The 18547-nt window shown below is 39.5% G+C and overlaps 1 protein-coding gene across 2 annotated transcripts in view; it reads left to right on the top strand.

Annotated features, from left to right (window-relative positions):
* Nucleotides 1-18547, top strand: part of GPR107 (G protein-coupled receptor 107) — a 104875-nt gene that overhangs the window by 19286 nt on the left and 67042 nt on the right. For both annotated transcript variants that reach the window (XM_043981440.1, XM_043981441.1), the window contains 8 exons: nt 6558-6671; nt 7023-7073; nt 7293-7375; nt 10494-10633; nt 11290-11324; nt 13193-13249; nt 15060-15170; nt 15505-15638. In XM_043981440.1, coding sequence (XP_043837375.1) covers nt 6558-6671; nt 7023-7073; nt 7293-7375; nt 10494-10633; nt 11290-11324; nt 13193-13249; nt 15060-15170; nt 15505-15638 — 725 coding nt within the window. The remainder of the gene's footprint in view (nt 1-6557; nt 6672-7022; nt 7074-7292; nt 7376-10493; nt 10634-11289; nt 11325-13192; nt 13250-15059; nt 15171-15504; nt 15639-18547) is intronic.

Raw genomic sequence — 18547 nt, 5'->3', positions numbered from 1 at the left:
CTTACTTTTGGCCTCTCCTAATGCTGAAATTTGTCAGGAAGATAGCCGTCACTTACTGCTGGAGCTGCACAAGAGAGGACACAAGGTTTCCAAGACAAAGGTACAATGGTGTTTGCCCCAGGTAGAATATTTAGGATTTATTTTGGCTGCTGGAACTCGCTCTGTCTCTTCTAAGAGAGTCCAGGCCATTCAACAACTCTCTGCCCCCACTACTAAGAGGCAGTTGAGAGCCATTCTGGGAGCAGCTGGGTACTGTAGACAATGGATACCCTCTTTTGGTGAAATTACTAAACCCCTCATAGCTCTTACAAAAAGTTCTGTTCCAGACAGTTTACAGTTGGATCCCCAGCATCTCTCAGCCATAAAAGAATTAAAACGGGCCTTGTTATCAGCACCTGCCCTAGGACTGCCAGATTATAGTAAGCCTTTCACTCTCTTTGTGCATGAACAAAGGGGGGTGGCTTCTGGAGTCCTGACTCAGTCACTGGGGCCTAACCAACGTCCTATAGCCTACTATTCAATTCAGCTGGACCCTGTAGCGGCTGGAGCGCCACCTTGCCTTAGAGCAGTGGCGGCCACAGCGCTTTTGGTAGAAAAAGCCTCTGATTTGGTCCTAGGTAACCCTCTAACTGTGCAATGCCCTCACGAAGTGGAGGCTCTCTTACTACATCACAGGACACAAGCCTTTTCAGATCAAAGGCTGGCTAAGTATGAAATAACCCTGTTAGGTAATGAGAATATCACTTTAAAACGCTGCACAGTTCTTAATCCAGCAACACTACTCCCTAACTTACCATTCTCGGGGGAACCGTTGCATGACTGTGCTTCTTTAGTTGATATGGCTGAAAAACCCCGTGATGATCTTTTTGATACACCTTTAGAAAATCCTGATCTTGTCCTCTATACAGATGGTTCCTCATTTATGAGAGAGGGAACCCGTTTTACTGGAGCTGCTGTAGTTTCTGATTATGACACCCTCTGGGCAGCTTCTCTGCCTTCCCATTTTAGTGCACAGGCTGCTGAACTTGTGGCTCTTACACAGGCCTGTAATATAGCTAAAGATAAGAGTGCCACCATTTTTACTGACTCGAAATATGGCTTTGGCATATGCCACTTTATTGGTATGATTTGGCGTCAACGAGGCTTTCTAACATCCTCGGGCAAGGCTATTGCCAATGGGGACCTTATCAAGGACCTCTTAGATGCCCTAAAACTGCCTTCTTCCCTAGCCGTTGTACATTGCCCTGCCCACACAGGGAATAGTGATCCTGTTTCAAAGGGAAATGCACGAGCCGATTCTGCAGCCAAGCTTGCTGCATTAGAAGCTCCTGAACATGTATTTAACCTTTCACCTTCTGAGGATATTCCTTCCAACCTAACCTATGACGATTCTGAAGTAGAAAAGTGGAAAAAGAAATTTAAGGCGAAACAGATCAATGGCATCTGGGTGTCTCCGGAAGGTAAGCCATTTCTTCCCCGGAAATTCTACCACCAGGTATGCCTCTCTGTTCACAGAAAAGGCCATTTTGGTACACAAGGCATTGTAGACTCTATTAAGAGAACCTGGATAGCACCAGGTGTGACTAATACAGCATCTCGAATCTGCTCGGGCTGCTCCACATGTCAGTCTTATAATCAGTATGCTTTTAAGGTCAAAGCTTATGGAGGGCGTCCTCTAGCATATACACCTTTTGAGCACTTACAAATTGATTATATTACTATGCCAAAAGCAGGACATTATAAATTTTGCCTTGTTATAGTTGATCAGCTCACTCGGTGGGTGGAGGCCTTTCCCAGCCCCCGAGCCACAGCTGCCTTTGTTGCCAAAATTCTTCTTAAAGAGATAGTACCTCGTTTTGGCCCACCAGCCCGCATCGATTCTGACAAAGGCACACATTTCACTGATTCGATTTTATCCCAAATCTACTCTTTCTTGGGAGTGACTCCAAAATTCCACACGCCCTACCATCCACAAAGTTCAGGCCAAGTCGAACGTATGAATAAAGAGCTTAAGAGTATGATTGGCAAATTATGTACTGAAACCCATTTGAAATGGCCTGATGTTCTACCATTGGCATTATTCTATCTACGAAGTAGACCAAGAGGAGAACTTCATATATCTCCTTATGAAATGCTTTTTGGTCACCCTCCTATCCAAGCTAAAACTTTTTCCCCAGTTTATACATCACTGGTGGGAGGTGATACTTCTGTTGCTTCCTATATACAGGAATTACAGACCAGGCTACGTGAACTCCATGAGGCAGGAGCTGTGGTCCAGGCAGGACCATTAGACTTTTCATTGCATAACTTCAACCCAGGAGATAAAATATATGTAAAGAATTTTCAGAAAACCAGTGGAACTCAACCTGCCTGGGAAGGACCTTTTCAGGTATTATTGACAACTCCTACTGCCATTAAAATTGGTGAAAAAGACTCATGGATTCATTGCTCTCATATAAAGCCTGCACCATTCATAGGTGAAGAGATTTCAGATAGACCTGAGGTAGACGCTAAAGAGGTAAAAACCCTAAAGATAGCAACTGTTAAAGAGCAAAGAGAGTTCAGAGGAAAAAGGCAGTTCCCATTTAATAATCCCACTGATCAGTTAAATGCTTTGGGACTCAGTCTTCGTAAAGTATCAGGAGACGGAAATTGCCTTTTTAGGGCTTTAGCAGACCAGCTAGAAGGTCACTGTAGAAATCATCTCAGACACAGACAAGAAGCTGCTTCTTATATGATTAACCATAGACAAGAGTTTGAGTCTTTTATAGTAAATGACTCCCCTTTTGAAGAATATGTTGATGAATTAAAGAAATTTGGAAAGTGGGGAGGAAATGATACAATTGTAGCATTTGCTAAGCAGCATCAGCTGAATGTTGTGGTTCATCAATTAAATCAGCCTTTATTGAAAATCAGTGGCACAGACAAAACTGATGCTAGAGAACTCCACATTTTCTACCATAAAGAACATTATGACAGCATTAGGAAGATCAATGACAATTCAGAAACCCCTGCCACTTTGGCATGCAGAGAATTGGGGAACCAGTTAAAACAATGTGGCATACCCCAAACTCTAGCAGCTTAAATACCTTAAAATTTAACAAGCATTTCCTTCCACAGGCAAAAGCACTGAAGCACATGGCCTAGTTTTCTGGCCCACCTCAATTTCTCCCACCCTTTTCCCTACCCTATACCTATTTTTTTTTTTTATCCTTTTTGCTTTTTGTTTTGTTTTGACTTTTGAAAGGCACTGAAAAGACCTGGAATTCACCACACCTTTAAATTCTTTAAGAGCACAAAAGGGTGCTTAGCGAATCTTTTGCCTTTTATTTTTGGTTTTTGGTTTTGCTTTTTTTTTTTTTTTTTTACTTTTGTTTCTTTTGCTTTTCTTTAAAAACCCGATTTTGTAAACTAAGTGACTTTTCAAAGGCATTTTAAGTATATGCTATTGAATATTGAATCTTGCTTATTGAAGTCTTATTTCTTTTTGATGAATTAATCACCACTTTAAGTATCTGCTACTGTTATACTAGAGAATTCATGTATAAGATGATGTGGTCTAATTGCTAAAAGAAGATTATGTAATAATGTCTAAAAGAAGATTATGTAACAATGTCTAATATAATCAGCTATTTACATTCGTTTATTATTTATATGTCATTATACTCTGGGTATGGTTTGGAATTATTGTATATATCACTAATATATTCTCAGTTATGCAGCATAGCACACATTTTTACCATCATATTGTCTTTGGTGAAATTAATGAGATTTCAGAAATATGGAAACTTATCATTTCAGAGACTAACTTGCTGTGAACTCTGATGCAGGCCCTGGAGAGAATATATGTGCAACAAAAGGAGAGACAGGTATACATAAGTCCATGGTTTGCTTATGATGGTGACTATGTAGAGCACAATTACTAGGCACAGTCCAGTATTCATCCTCTCTCCCTCCTAATTTAACCTAATTTAACTGAACTTACTTATCTTTTTATCTCACTCAGTTGAATTCACCTGTGGCCTAGCACAATCACTGGCTGTCTCGGAACCATGAGATATGGTATGATAACCTTTCCATAACATTTTCAGGTGTCATGAACACATACTAAATTTGACTTTGATCCAGACACATGGTGGTAAAAAGTGTTACTGATTGCAAAATGCTATGCTAAGGTTTAGTAAAAAAAAAAAAATACAGCAATTCAAACAGTTAAAGAAGAAATCCAGCTTTCCAGACCAGAGTCCAGAATCCAGAATCCAGACCAGAGTCCAGAATCCAGTTTTCCAGACCAGAATCCAGTTTCCTCCTGATGATATCTTACCACTTCAAGAAGACAAGAGAACTCAGAGACTTTATATGAACTGTTTTGCTTTATTAGCTTTTACTATCTCCTTTCTGTTATATACTATCTGTAACATGTACTCTCTGCAGAGGCTCTCCCTTTGCAAGACTAATGTCAAAGCGTCGGTTCATGAGGAAAGAAAAAAAATCGCCCCTCTGGACAAAACTTTCCTCTCTTCCTTTTCTGTATTGTTGTTCGCATATTATTAGTCAGCAGAAGTTATTATATTCTTTTTACTGTTCCATCAAGGAAACATTCCATTTCTTGAGGAAGCAAAGGGGGGAAATGTGGTAAAATATGAAAGTTTTTAACAGTCGGTTAGGATAACTGAAAGACGCCAGTTTTTCAAGGACCACCCTTTTGGGGAGGAGATGAACAGTCCGCCTGCTGCGCATGTCAGACTGCCTGCCGGGTACAGTCCGCCTGCTGCGCATGTCAGACTGCCTGCCGGGTTTTTTGACTTCCGGGGTGGAGAGAACGGGAGTAGCCTTTTTTGCCGGCTTGGCGGGACTCCGGGCGGCGCGGCACAGACGGTCTGACTCACTCCAAAGGTGGCCTAAATCGGTTTGGTGAGTTTTTATAAGGAATATAGACTAAGCCTAGATTTAAGACGATTTGTACTGTATTTCTGTTTTCCTATCCTTCTAATCAACAACACCTTATATACAATAAAGGCTCTATCTAGAAAACCAGAAGCTTCTTCCATTTACTAGTCTGGGAGATGAATTAAGGGAAGGGTTAAGTAGGGGAGATTTATGATCTAATATCCAATTTTAAATCTCACAGCTGTGTGACCCTGGGCAAGTCACTTAACCCTCATTGGCCCCCCCCCCAGTCACATAAACTTGATTAAAAGAAAAAAATGAAAGAAAGTAAAAAATAGCATGTTTCAGTCTGTTCCATCAATATCAGTTCTTTCTTTGGAGGTGGATAGTGTGTTTCATCAATAGTACTTTGGGATTGTCTTGGGTTATGGTATTGTTGAGAATGGTCAAGTAATTCATGGTTCTTCATCAAACAATATTGCTGTCTCTGTGTACAGTGTTCTTTTGTTTCTGCTCACATCACTATACATCAGTTCATATATGTCTTTCCAGGCTTTTCTGAAGTCATCCTGCTTGTCATTTCTTATAGCACAATAATATTCCATCACATACTACAGTTTGTTTAGCCATTCCCCAATTAATGGGCATTCCTTTGATTTCCAATTCTTAGCCACTACAAAAAGAGCTGCTATAAATATTTTTGTACAAATAGGTCTTTTTCTCTTTTTGGCGATGTCTTTGGGATATAAACCTAGCAGTAGTATTGCTGGATCAAAGGGTATGCACAATTCAGTTCTATAGCCCTTTGACCATAGTTCCAAATTGCTCTCCAGAACAAACATTTTTTTAAATGATAGTGAATTTGGTTCATATTAAGCCTCACCATGGAAAAAACTAGGTACTTAGACTTTTAGCTCTTTAACTCATTCCTAATAACATCTTTATATGTCTTAAAATATAATCTACTTGGGCAACTAGGTGGCGCAGTGGATTAGCACCGGCCCTGGAGTCAGGAGTACCTGAATTCAAATCTGGCCTCAGATACTTAACACTTACTAGCTGTGTGACCCTGGGCAAGTCACTTAACCCCAATTGCCTGACCTTAAAAAAAAAAAAAATATATATATATATATATATAATCTACTCATTTGATAGTAAGATCATTACACTGAGATTTGTAAGACATCATTTTAGAGTTCTACATGGGTCTGCTCTTAACACATAGAATCATCCACATGTGTGCCTTGATTTAGCAAGACCAGGAAGGCTGTCTTCAAAATTTTGCTTAGCATCAGCCCTTGCTCCTAGCACTGTACTTGGTGGTAATTTATTGTTAAAGGGTGAGCAAAACTGGTAATACCTTATCTGTAATAGCACTTTTATATTATATTTATCACCTTTTAAAAAAATGTGATTCCCCCACCTCCATCTCTGCAGGAATGACAAAATTCTAATTCCAAGCTTTTTTTATACAATAAATTGATTAAGGATTTCCTTGAATGAAGTCATCCTCTAAGTATCATCAACTTAATCATTTCTAGGGAGGAAAGAACTATCGTGTTTTTGTATATATTGTTGCATGTGATAGGAACATTGGAAGAATGGAGGAAATGGTAGATAAAACATTTTGCATATTACTAAATCTATCACTGTAAAATGCATTGCAGGATGATGTGAGACATAAGGTTCATCTCAATACCTTTGGATTCTTCAAAGATGGGTCCATGGTGGTCAACGTCAGTAGCCTCTCAGTTAAGGGAAACAAAGATGCCACTGCAATGGTAGGTGTATTTTGCTCTGGTTTTAAGAGGTTTTCCCTTTCTTTCCCCATTAAATTACATTGTTGAAGTACATGGAAGAAATTAAGGTCAATGAAAACAAGATTACTTTATTGGAATAATACTGAAAGAGTTTATCTTTAAAATTACTTAATTCTTGTGTTGTTCTAAAACTTAATGATTTTACATTCATGAGGCTCTTAGTGAATACCAAGAAAATCCTTTATGTGAAGTCATAGAGAGGAGAATACAAATCCAAAAAGTTATCTGTTCTGCCTTTTGAGGAAAGGGTGTGGACATCAGAACATCATAGATAGTTGTTTACCTTTGTTATCTGTGTTTCCTTCCTTCTAGATTGGTTTCAGCTTGGACCGAACAAAGAATGATGGCTTCTCCTCTTACCTGGTAAATACAAAGTTCATCTGATTCTGTGTAGTTTTTCAACATGATTGAAGTGGAATTAATGGACAAGAGCATATTAATTCATGTTACTGAGAGTAGATTGCTTTTACTTGGTGATTTACTTGAACACCATTGTGTTGAACCTGAGATTATGCTAATTTTGTTTTTTTTTTAACCATTTCCAGTATTAAGATTATGTGTATTTGGATATTCCCTTTTCAGGATGAAGATATGGATTACTGTATCTTTAAAAAAATGCAGTCTGTTTCTGTTACACTCCTGATTCTAGACTTCTCAAGTCATCTGTAAGTAATTCTCATGAAAATTTCTTCAGTTTTCTTCTGACAGAGCTGAGAGGCTCATTGTCATAGCAAAATGTGTGCTGATTTTCATGAATTAAGTGAACAAGTATATATTTCTTCATCCATGTCAAATCTAATATGGGCACCCCATCTAGTCACAATTAAAGGCATGCGAAAGTTAAAGATTCCCACTAAGAACAGTACTTGACAAAAAGTCACTACTCAGGAATTTTACCATCAGCATGCTATTTCAAGGCTTCTAAATTTTAAAAAATGGCTCCTTTCTACCAAAAAAAAAAAAAAAGAAGGTACCAGCTACCTCTAACAATTTATATCATCACTCAAGTTGATTGGTTTCTGTAGTATCCTCTCAAGCCCTCCCAGTAGTTTTAATTATCATTAAGAGCTTTATCCCTTGATCTTTTTTTCCTGGTCTGGTGTAATTAGAATGTGACTCCCTGGAGGGCAGGAACTGGTTTGTTTTTTATTTTTAATTCCATGTCTAGTGTAATCCCCTGCATATAGTACCTAATAAATATTTTTTTGTTGAATTTGATGTATCAATCAACAGTTATTTGTTAAGTACCTACTATGTGCCAGTCACTACAAAGTGCTGGGGATATAACTACAAAGAATGAAATAATCCTACTCCATGAGTTTATGTTCTAATGGAGAAAACCATAAATGCAAATAAAATATATACAGCATAAATGTGAAGCCTAATATATATGTAAATGTGTGTTATACATGCAAAAAATAGTTAAATACAAGGTACTATAGGAGGGAGAGCACTAGCACCCAGAGGGATCAGGAAAGGCTTCATGGAGAAGATGGTGTCTGAGCTGCATTTTAAAGAAGAGAGAGACGAGTCAGAGATAAGGAGAGAGTGAAGTCTAAGAAGAGGGAATGGCAAGTTCAGAGTCATGGAGACAGGAGAGGGATAGTTATGAATGAGGAACAGAGAGAAGGCCAGTCGGACTGGATTGAACCATGCAAGTGGGAGAGTAATATCCAGTGAGTTCGGAAAGATCAGTGGGGACAGGTTGTGAAGGGCTTTAAAAACTAAACAGAGAAGTTTCTGTTTGATCCTAGAGGCAATAGGGAGCCACTAGAATTGATTAAATAGGGGAGTCTCATGGTTAGATCTGAAAAGTACTGTAGAGACAATAATGTCGTGAGAGATTCTAGGTAAAAAAACTAATTAGGAGGTTGTTGCAAGTAATCTAGGTGGGACTTAATGAGGGCCTAAATTGAGGACATCCCCATATGGGTGGAGAGGAACAGATATGGGAGACATTGTAAAGGTAGAAATGACAAGATTTGGTAACTCATTGGATAGTGAAGGGAGAGTAAGGCATCAAGAATAAGACCTCACTTTTGAACCTGAGATATTGAAAGGATGGTGTTGCCTTCAACGGAAATTGGGAAGTTTGGAAAAAAGGAGAATTTAGGGGAAAAGATAATGAGTTCAGTTCTAGGCATGTTGAGTTTTAGATGTCTCCAGGATGTTTTGTTTGAAATGTCCAGCAGGTAATTGGTGATGCAGATTGGGGCTAGATATAAAGATCTGAGTCATTTCTATAAAGAAGATATCAAAGCCATGGGAATAGATTCCCAAGAAAGAGTATATATAAAGATGGAACAAAGTGGATCCAGGGCAGTGCTTTGGGTGACACCCACAGTTAGGGGAATGTGATGCAGATGATGAGGCAGCAAAGGAGACCAAGAAGGAGAAATCAGACAGGTAAGAGGTGAACCAGGAAAGAGTAGTGTCATGTGGTCACCACTGTCAAATACAGTAGAGAAATCAAAAAGGAGTAAGACTGAGATTTAGCAACTAAGAAATCCCTTGAATTTTGGAGGGAGAAATTTTAATTGAATGATGATGTCTGGAGTCAGATTGAAAGAGGTTGTGGAAGTGGCAGTATTAACTGTAAACAGCTTTTTCAAGGAGTTTGGTTGAGAAAGGGAGGAAAGATAGAGAATGATATCTTGAGATTATGGGATATTGTTAAGGTTTTAAGAAGGGGGGGGGGAAGGACGGGACTTGGCCATGGTTGAAGGCTGCAAGGAAGGAACTAGTTGATAGGGAGAGGCTGAAGACTCAAAAGAGAGGAGAAATGATTGAGGATACAGTCTACCAGAGGAAATGGAAGGGGATAGGATAAAATATACATGTAGAAGGCTGAGCCTTGACAAGGAAATGTTCCACCTCTTTGTCAGAGACTGGTAAAAAGAAAGGATGGGAAATGATGGGGGGAGGGCAGTGTTAAATATGAAGAGAGGGGGAGGGAAGCGCATTGATTTTCAGCAAATTAAGAGGCAAGGTTCTCAGATGCTCTGGGTAGGAAGGATAAGGTTTGGGGAGCTTCAAGAGGAAAGAGAAGGTTTAGAATGGCTTCTGTGGCGCGTGAGATAGGGAATCAATTATAGAGGAATAAAAGAACTGCCTTGCTACAATGAGGACCAAGTTGAGGTTTGGTACAGAACAAATTCACATTAACAAATCTTAACTAGGCCATAACTGCCAGGCATGCATTGTCATGAGAAGGGAGCCATGTTTCTGTGTGGACTAATACATGGAAAGAATGTGAGAGATGAAGGTGTCCAGGTTAAAGGGGAGTTTGTTTGCTATGGAATGGAAATCCCAGAGGGCACAGTGGAAGGGGCTAGGCTTGGTTGGATTAGGAAATGGTTGGGATCAAGTTAAGGAGAATGGGAATGAAAGAAACATGAGGAGGGAGCAGGAAACAATTTTCTTTTAAATGGTTGCTGATTCATTATTACAGGGATAGGGTGGGAAGTAGGAGAAACCATATCATGCCAAGAGATAGAGTTGAAATGACAAATTCCAACTAACTTTCAGCATAACACATTTATGAGGAAAAATTATATACCCCAAAATACTGCATTGTAGGATTGAAGTTACAAGTTTCTGGGGGGTTCTTGTTGGTATTATTATTATTTTTTTTTGCTGGGCAATGGGGGTTAAGTGACTTGCCCAGGGTCACACAGCTAGTAAGTCAAGTGTCTGAGGCTGGATTTGAACTCAGGTACTCCTGAATCCAAGGCTGGTGCTTTATCCACTACGCCACCTAGCCGCCCCTATTTTTTAAACTAGGGTCCAGATAAAGTCTCCACCAGAAGCTGGCAGCAACTTACCAAAAATCGTCTTCAGCAAGAATGAGAAAATCCTTGGCGAGAATCCGGAACCAAGCCTCAAAAATCCCTCAGTAAAAAATCAGACTTTTGAAAAGCAAGGTAATTTTTCATATTCTGCTTCCAGTGTCTTGAATAGCTTGTTTAAAAGTATTTCTAAAATGGTCACAGTTTCCCATTCATACCATACGTTTATATATCTCATTCCCTGTGTATGATGTTTTTTCCCCCTGCCTTCCTTGCAAAACTGTAACATCCTTCTTTCTCCTCGAAGTCTTAAGACTAAAGAAACTTGATTCTTGCAGGGAGTGGGGGAAGGAGTAATTCTGTAAATTTTCTTGGTCAATTTGCATGTATAATCACCTTGTCTCTTTTATTATTTCTGTTCATCTATATCAGTCTGTCTACATTGAACATATAATTACTTCACAAAGACTTTTATCTAACATAAATGATAGTGCCTTATACCCAAGGGCACTAAGTACCGATTAGTTGTTGATGATATTGGTGAAGAGTTTTAACTTGTTAGTAACCCTTTTATGAAATAATTTTAATAGTTTCCCAAGCCCAGATCTGCCGTTACTATGGCTTAAGAAATATTGGTGCAGGGCCTGAGGAAATAGAAGTCACAAAACATGTGATGGCCTTACCATGTTTTTAATTACTTGACACTAGAAAAGGAGATGTCTGGTAAAATAAGATGATACATTTCAACTGAATCTTGCAGTAATGTATTGTAAATGCTTCTGCTTTTGAAGGTGAAAAGCCTGCGCAAAGTACAGAGGATTCAAAGGTAGGATAACTAGTTAATCAGTAAGTATATTTTTGTGAACAAATTTAATCATAGAGCATAGACTTTTAGAGCTAGGAAGTTCTTCAGAGGTCGCTGAATAGAATTCCTTCATTTTGCAGATGAGGGAACTTATCCAGATTGGGGAACTGACTTGCCTTGGCTTACATGGCTGACAAGTAAAGAACAGTTTAGAGTAGTAGCTATAGACTCCTGGCCTTGGAGTCAAGAAAACCCGAGTTCTAATCCTACCTCAGATATTTATTAGCTTAGTGACCTGGGCAAGACCTTGTTCAGCCTTAGTTTTCTCCTCTGTAAAATAGAGATGATAATAATAGCACCTACTTCACAGAAGATCAGATTGCTGTGAGGATCAAATGAGATAATGTATGGAAAATTCTTTGTAAACATTAAAGCATCAAAGAAAGTTTTATTTGTTATTTAGAATAATAATAAAAATGTTTGTAGAGTTGAGACTTAGAACCCAAGTCTCCTAACTCTTAGGACAATGCTTTTTCCATTCCAGTCTGTTGACATGAGTTTATGAAAAAGAAACTAATGATCATTACTTCAGATTCTCTGAGGATCCTGCCAGTGTCTGTGTTTTTATATATTTATAACTGATCCTCAGAAATTGTTGTGTACCTGTTATATGTGCTTGTAGTTGGGCTGGACAAGATGGAAGAGGGAGAAGAAGACGACCTCTGTACTAAAGAAACTCCCATTCTAGATAAGTCTGCTAGACTAAGCACCAGACTTTTAAGGAATATTTTTCAGGAAATTGAATGTGAATTCTGCCATACACTCCTAGTTGCTGTCCCACACACAGTGCTGCTTCTCGTATATCTGTGTCTTTGAACACTGCCATACCCATGCATGGAATGCTCTCCCTCTTTACCCACTGCCTTTTAGAAGACTTAGCTTAAAGACCACCTTTTCCTAGAGGTCTTTCCTGGCTGCCAGTGCTGCCCCTCCAGCCACTAAAGCCTTCCCCTCAAAAGTTCTCTTCCATCAACTTTGTGTGTATCTTTTTTTTTTTGAGGGGCAATGAGGGTTAAGTGACTTGCCCAGGGTCACACAGCTAGTAAGTGTCAGGTGTCTGAAACCAGATTTGAACTCAGGCCCTCCTGAATCCAGGGCCGGTGCTTTATCAGCTGTGCCACCTAGCTAGCCCCTCTTCTTTGCATGTGTCTTGTACATAGGGGATAGAGAATGGACTTGTCATTTTATTGGGTCTTGAGATCTCTCTGAATGAGGGAACTCCCTCTACCAATGCAGATTGGTGCCTTCTTTGCAACTTAAGAATTAGATTACTGGGGCAGCTAGGTGATGCAGTGGATAGAGCACCAGCCCTGGATTCAGGAGGACCTGAGTTCAAATCCGGCCTCAGACACTTGACACTTACTAGCTGTGTTACCCTGGGCAAGTCATTTAACCCCAATTGCCTCACCAAAAAAAAAAAAAAAATTAGATTACTGCCTACCACATTGAGAGGATGAGATACTTGTCCACCTTCACACAGTCAGTATGTATTATAGAGAGGTCAAGAACCCAGGTCTGCCTGGCCTGGTCTCAAGTCCAACTTTCTGTCCACAATACCTACCTCCTTGGGAGGAAGGACATTTTGCCTTGCCTTGCTTTGCCTAAGCTTCTGGGCTTAGTTCAGTGTCTGGCTTAATAGTAATCAGTTAATAAATGCTGAGTGATCGAATTCTCTGTTGGGGAGCTTTATGGGAAGGATAATCAAAGAATTACAGAGGGTTTTGAGGGCTTGGAATAGATGAGAGAACAAGGAAAGGAACTATTTTCATTTTAACATTATATTTTATTTGCTGCTACCAGCCTGAAGTGAGTTATGTCATGTCATTTAGGTACCAGGACAGAACTCTTATCCTGTTCATATTAATGAAGGGGCAGTTTCATTTCAGGTAAGTGTTACCTTTGAATTAATTCTTTCTATATTGTATAGGTTTCATGAGTTAACTTTAGAATCTCAAGGATGGTTTTAAAATTTTTTTTAGTGCTTTTTATTGTTGCATCACATTTATTTCTGAATATATCCTCTACTTCAACCCAGTGAACCATCCCTTGTAACAAAATTGTGTGGGTTTTGTTGTTGTTTGTTTGTTTATTTGTTCTTAAAGGTGAAGGGGAAAGCAACTCAGCACAAACAACTGAGTGGATTGGGTTTTTTGAGGGGAGGCAGATGAGGTTAAGTGACTTGCTCAGGGTCACACAGCTAGTAAGCTTTTGAGGCTTGGATTTGAACTCAGGTCCTTCTTACTCCAGAATAGGTAGGTGCTCTATCCATAAATCTCTCTTTTTGCAATGAAGGAATTTTGTTGTTGTTCAGTTGTTTCAGTTGCGTCTGATTCTTAGTGGTCCTATTTGGGGTGCAAAGAAGTATAGGAATTTACTAATTCCTTACAGTTACATGGTTTTGGAAGCAGATTCGTGGCATAGTGAATAGAGTGGCATACTGGACTTAGAATTAGAAAAACTTGAGTTCTAGTCCTGCCTTAGACACTCCCAAGCTGTGTGATCCCTGGTAGATCACTAACCCCTGACCCTCAGTTTCCTCACCAATAAAACAAGGAGAACAACACCAAAAAATAAATTTAAAAAGTTAAAAATAAGAATACCTATCAGGTCAGCTAGGTGGCACAGTGGATAGAGCACTGGCCCTGGAGTCAGGAGGACCTGAGTTCAAATCCGTCCTCAGACACTTGACACTCACTGGCTGTCACTTAAAGCTCATTGCCTTGCAAAAATGAAAACAAACAAAATAAATGTGTGTCACCACACCACCCCAATTGCCTCACCAAAAAAAGAGAGAGAATACCAATCTTACAGGGTTGGGGGTGGGTGGGCCCGGCATCAATTGAGAACATCTGTAAAATGCTTTGCAAATCTTATAGCGCTCTATCCTATGATCACAAGATCATTGCTTGATAGCTGAAAGGGGCCTTAGAGGCCCTCTTCGTTTATGACTGAGGAACTGGTCACAGCAAGGTTAAATGGCTTATGTACAAATGTTGGCGATTTTTGTTACTAGGTTTTGCTGGATTTGGGGAGTTGCACAAGGATACTTTGTTTTCCTCTGCCCTGATAAAGAAGGTGGGGACCGCAAATTTGGCGGCCTCCCAGGGACCTATGCTTCACTTGTACTTCTCTTTCTTTAAAGGTTTAAGCCTCCATCATTGAAATGTGCCCTCTTAATGCCGCCACTGTTTTTACTCTTTCTGTCAGAAGAGCCATGTTAGCCCTTAGCTCTAGGAAACTGAGGCTTCATATGATTTGAGATTATTCAGCTGGGGATTTTTGTTTATGAAATTCTTGGTTTTCCCATTGAGCGATTTAAAGTATATTGTGTTACCAGTTTAGCCAATATATGACAGTACAGATTGATAATGATGCATATCATGCTTTCACTCTTTCATTCAATTCCCAAACATCCTTTTAAATCTCTAGCACATTTATACTTTTCAAACATATCCTACTAAAATGAGAAACCCAGAACAATGTGTGTTTAGAAGCACTTTTTGAACTCTTTTTACCTGTAAGCTTCTAATTGTTGTAGAACAAAGAAAGATATTTGTTTATACTCTGTTCCAGCAGTCATTAAGTTTAAGTAGGATGTTTTTGTTTTTTCCTTGTAATATTTATAACTTTATTTAAAAAATAGACCATATATTCAGTTAAGTTGGAATATACTTACCTTTTCCTCCTTGTTTCTAGTTTTTCTTCAATATCAGTAGCAGTGACCAGGAAGGTCTCTACAGCCTTTATTTCCACAAATGTTTTGTCAGTGAAATTCGGACCAGTGATGGGTTGTCTTTTAGCCTTGATGTGAGTATTTTACAGGGAATATTCCAGGGTTGATGGCCAGAGGACTTTGTGAAACATGGAAAATACAGGACATTTTTATAATGACTGCTTTCCCTACCTGTTATCAGCTCTGGGGTTATTCCAACTGGCAAGATGAAAAATATTGGCATTTAAAGCTTCTTCCTAGCTAGTATATTAAAGTAGTAGAGGCTATATCAATGAAGAAATTGAAAAGTCAATTAGAATCTGCCCTGTTGGTCTCTGATCCTTAAACTCCCCTTTAAGTGTAGCTCTAGATAGGAGGAAGAGTCACTTTTTCAGTAAATCAGGATGTGCACCTGTGGTTTGTTTTCAGATTGAGATCACAGAGAAGAATCCTGACAGTTACCTCTCGGCTGGGGAAATTCCTCTGCCAAAGCTCTATGTTTCCATGGCGTTTTTCTTCTTCCTTTCTGGGACCATATGGATTCATATCCTTCGAAAACGGAGGTAAGTCTTCAGCTTCTGGAAAGACCTTAATTCAGGACAGCAGCTGACATTGGCATGTTTACATCTTCCTTGCAGACTTCCTAAATTGAAAGAAATCTCTATCAACAATTTCTCCTCATTCCCTTCCTCCTTTTGAAATAGATTATAGGGATGTCTGTAATAGAACCATTCTCTGAGGGGCTTGGATTTTTTTCCCCTTGCATCTGCAATATGCTTGGTGGTGTTTGTGTATTTCCTGCTATTACATTTTAAAAGCAGACTGAGATATTTAAGTAAATTCTAGGCAACACAGATTTCTTCCGAAATAGCAGAGATATTACATTATAGGACTCAGGACGACGCCAACATTGAAATGCAAGCATCAGTTCTGATCACAGCTGCTGTGGATTCTCTTCATTGAGCCAAGTGAAGACTTGTTAAGTGAAGATAGTTCTTCAAAGCTTATTGACTTGGCTCCCTTCCTCAGTCCTGTAGCCCCTGCTGTTCAATTTCCTTAATGTATTTCTCACAGGAGTACAGCTGCGTATATAGAGTAACATTGTTTAATTCTGTCCACACATCTCCAAATAAGCAGCTGAAGTGAGAGTCCTGACTTTCAGTTAGAAAGGGACGAACATTTGTTGTTTAAAAGGTTATAAACTAGGTAGATTATGGTATTTGAATGCATTGGATATTTAAGCTTCTTCCTGAAATGATTCTGAGTATGGATGTTTTGGTGTACTGCTGCTGATGAAATGGAATGTGGGGCCATTTTTACTGCTCTTACCTGCTTCCCTTTTGTATGGATGTATTTTTTAATCATTTATTTTCTAATACTCAGTGTAGTGTTTCATTTCTTTATATTTAGTTATAATCAATCAGTCAGTAAACGTATGAATCTCTTGCTATGTGACAGGTTCTGTGCGAAGTGATGGGGATGCAAAAAAAGAGTACTTGCCCTCAGGGAGCTTACACTATAACAGGGGAGACAATATGCAAACAAATACAGAGCAAGCTATATTCCCCAGATAAATAAGAAATAATTAACAGAGGAGGAGCACTAGAATAAAGATGGGTTGGAAAAGGCTTTCTGTAGAAGGTGAGACTTTAGTTGGGACTTAAAGGAAGCCAGAGAAGTCAGTAGGTGAAGTTGATGAGGGAGAGCATTCCAGGCTTGGGGAGCAGTCAGACAAAGTGCCTGGAACCAGGAGGTGGAGTGTCTTATTTGGGGAACAGTCAAGAGGCCAGTGTCATTGGCTAGAAGAGTACGTGGTAGAGAGTAAGGTATAAGAACACTGGAAAGGTAGGAAGAGCCCAGGTTATGAAGGGCTTTGAATGCCAGAGCATTTTGGTTTTGATCCTGCAATAGGGGAGTTTCTGGAGTTTAATGAGTAGGGTATATGTGTGTATGACATCATCAAACCTGAGCTTTGGGGAAAAAACACTTCAGTGGCTGAATTGGAGGACGGCTTAGAGAGATTTGAGGCAGGCAGACCCACCAGCAGGCTATTACAATAATAGTCCAGGTGTGAGAGCACTGGCCCTGAAGTTGGGAGGACCTAAATTCAAATCTCACCTAAGGCACTTGCTAGCTGTGTGACCCTGGGCAAGTCAACCCCAATTGCTTCAAACATCCAGGTCCATCTCCAGTCATCCTGATGTATTTCTGGCCACTGGACCCAGATGTCTCTGGAGGAGAGAGTGAAGTTGGTAATCTTGCACAGTCCTCGCTCACTTAAATCCAATTCGTTGCAAGCCCTGATATCACCCCGATGTTATGGTCCTCTTCAAGAATGAAGGACAAACAACAAGAACCAGGGTGGTGACAGTGTCAGAGGAGAGAAGGGGGCATATTTGAGAAATGTTTCAGAAGTGAAGTTGACAGGTTTTGGCAAAAGATTGGACATGGAGGGGGTTTTCCATGAGCAAGACACCCCATCTCTCAGCTCTGGGCATTTTGTTTGGCTGTCTCCCATGCCTGGAATGCTCTCCTTCCTCTGCTAACTACTGACTTCTCTGGCTTTCTTTAAGTTCCAAATAAAATCTTAGCTTCCACAGGAAGCCTTAACTAACCCCTATAAATTCCAGTGCCTTTCCTTTGTTAATTATCTCCTATTTATCCTGAATGTAGCTTGCTTTGTATATATTTATTTGCATATTGTCTCCTCTGTTAGATTGTAAACTCCTTGAGGGCAGGGACTATCTTTTGCCTGTTTGGTATCCTCAATGCTTAGCACAGTGCATGGCACATAGCAGACACTTAATAAATGTTTATTGATTGAGAGATAGTAAGGAGTCAGGCATGATTCCTAGGTTCTGAGCCTAAGGAACTAGGAGGATAGTGTTGCTTTCTACAGTTAATAGGAAGGAAAGGAAGGAAAAGGAGAGGGTTTAGGGGGAAGGGTAATGAGCTCAGTTTTGGCTGTGTTTAGTTTCAGATATCTACTGGACGTTCAGTTTGAGATCTCTGAAAGGCAGGTGGAGATGCAAGGTTGGAGGTCAGCAGAGAGATTTTAAGATAGTCGTTTCACTTAGGTCAGTTCGGATGATTTATGACTATAAATAGTTAAGTATATTTTATTTTATATTTAGTAACCATCACAAAAAAATCCTTTCATACATACAAACAAAAAAGAATATTGTACATGAAATTGTAAACATATTGTTTACAATTCTTAGTGTGTGTTAATTTTAGGAAAATAACAGAAACTTCCTGTTTACTTTTGTGTCCCTTTCTGAACTATCTTAATTTTTTAAAAAATCATTCTTGCTGCTGTTGTTATTTCTCTGCCAAAGTCGTATACTGGTGCTTTATCATGGTTTGGAGGTGACCCTTGGCTTCCTAAGTAGATGGCAGATGGGCTGAAGAGCACAGGCTTTGGCAAAGATGACCAAATTAGAAATGCTTCAAGTACAGACACAGTGATGGG

The sequence above is a fragment of the Dromiciops gliroides genome, chromosome 2 (genome assembly GCF_019393635.1).
Source record: "Dromiciops gliroides isolate mDroGli1 chromosome 2, mDroGli1.pri, whole genome shotgun sequence".
NCBI lineage: Eukaryota > Metazoa > Chordata > Mammalia > Microbiotheria > Microbiotheriidae > Dromiciops > Dromiciops gliroides.
The sequence above is the reverse complement of the archived record's forward strand: the minus strand, read 5'-3'. Positions and strand labels throughout refer to the sequence as shown.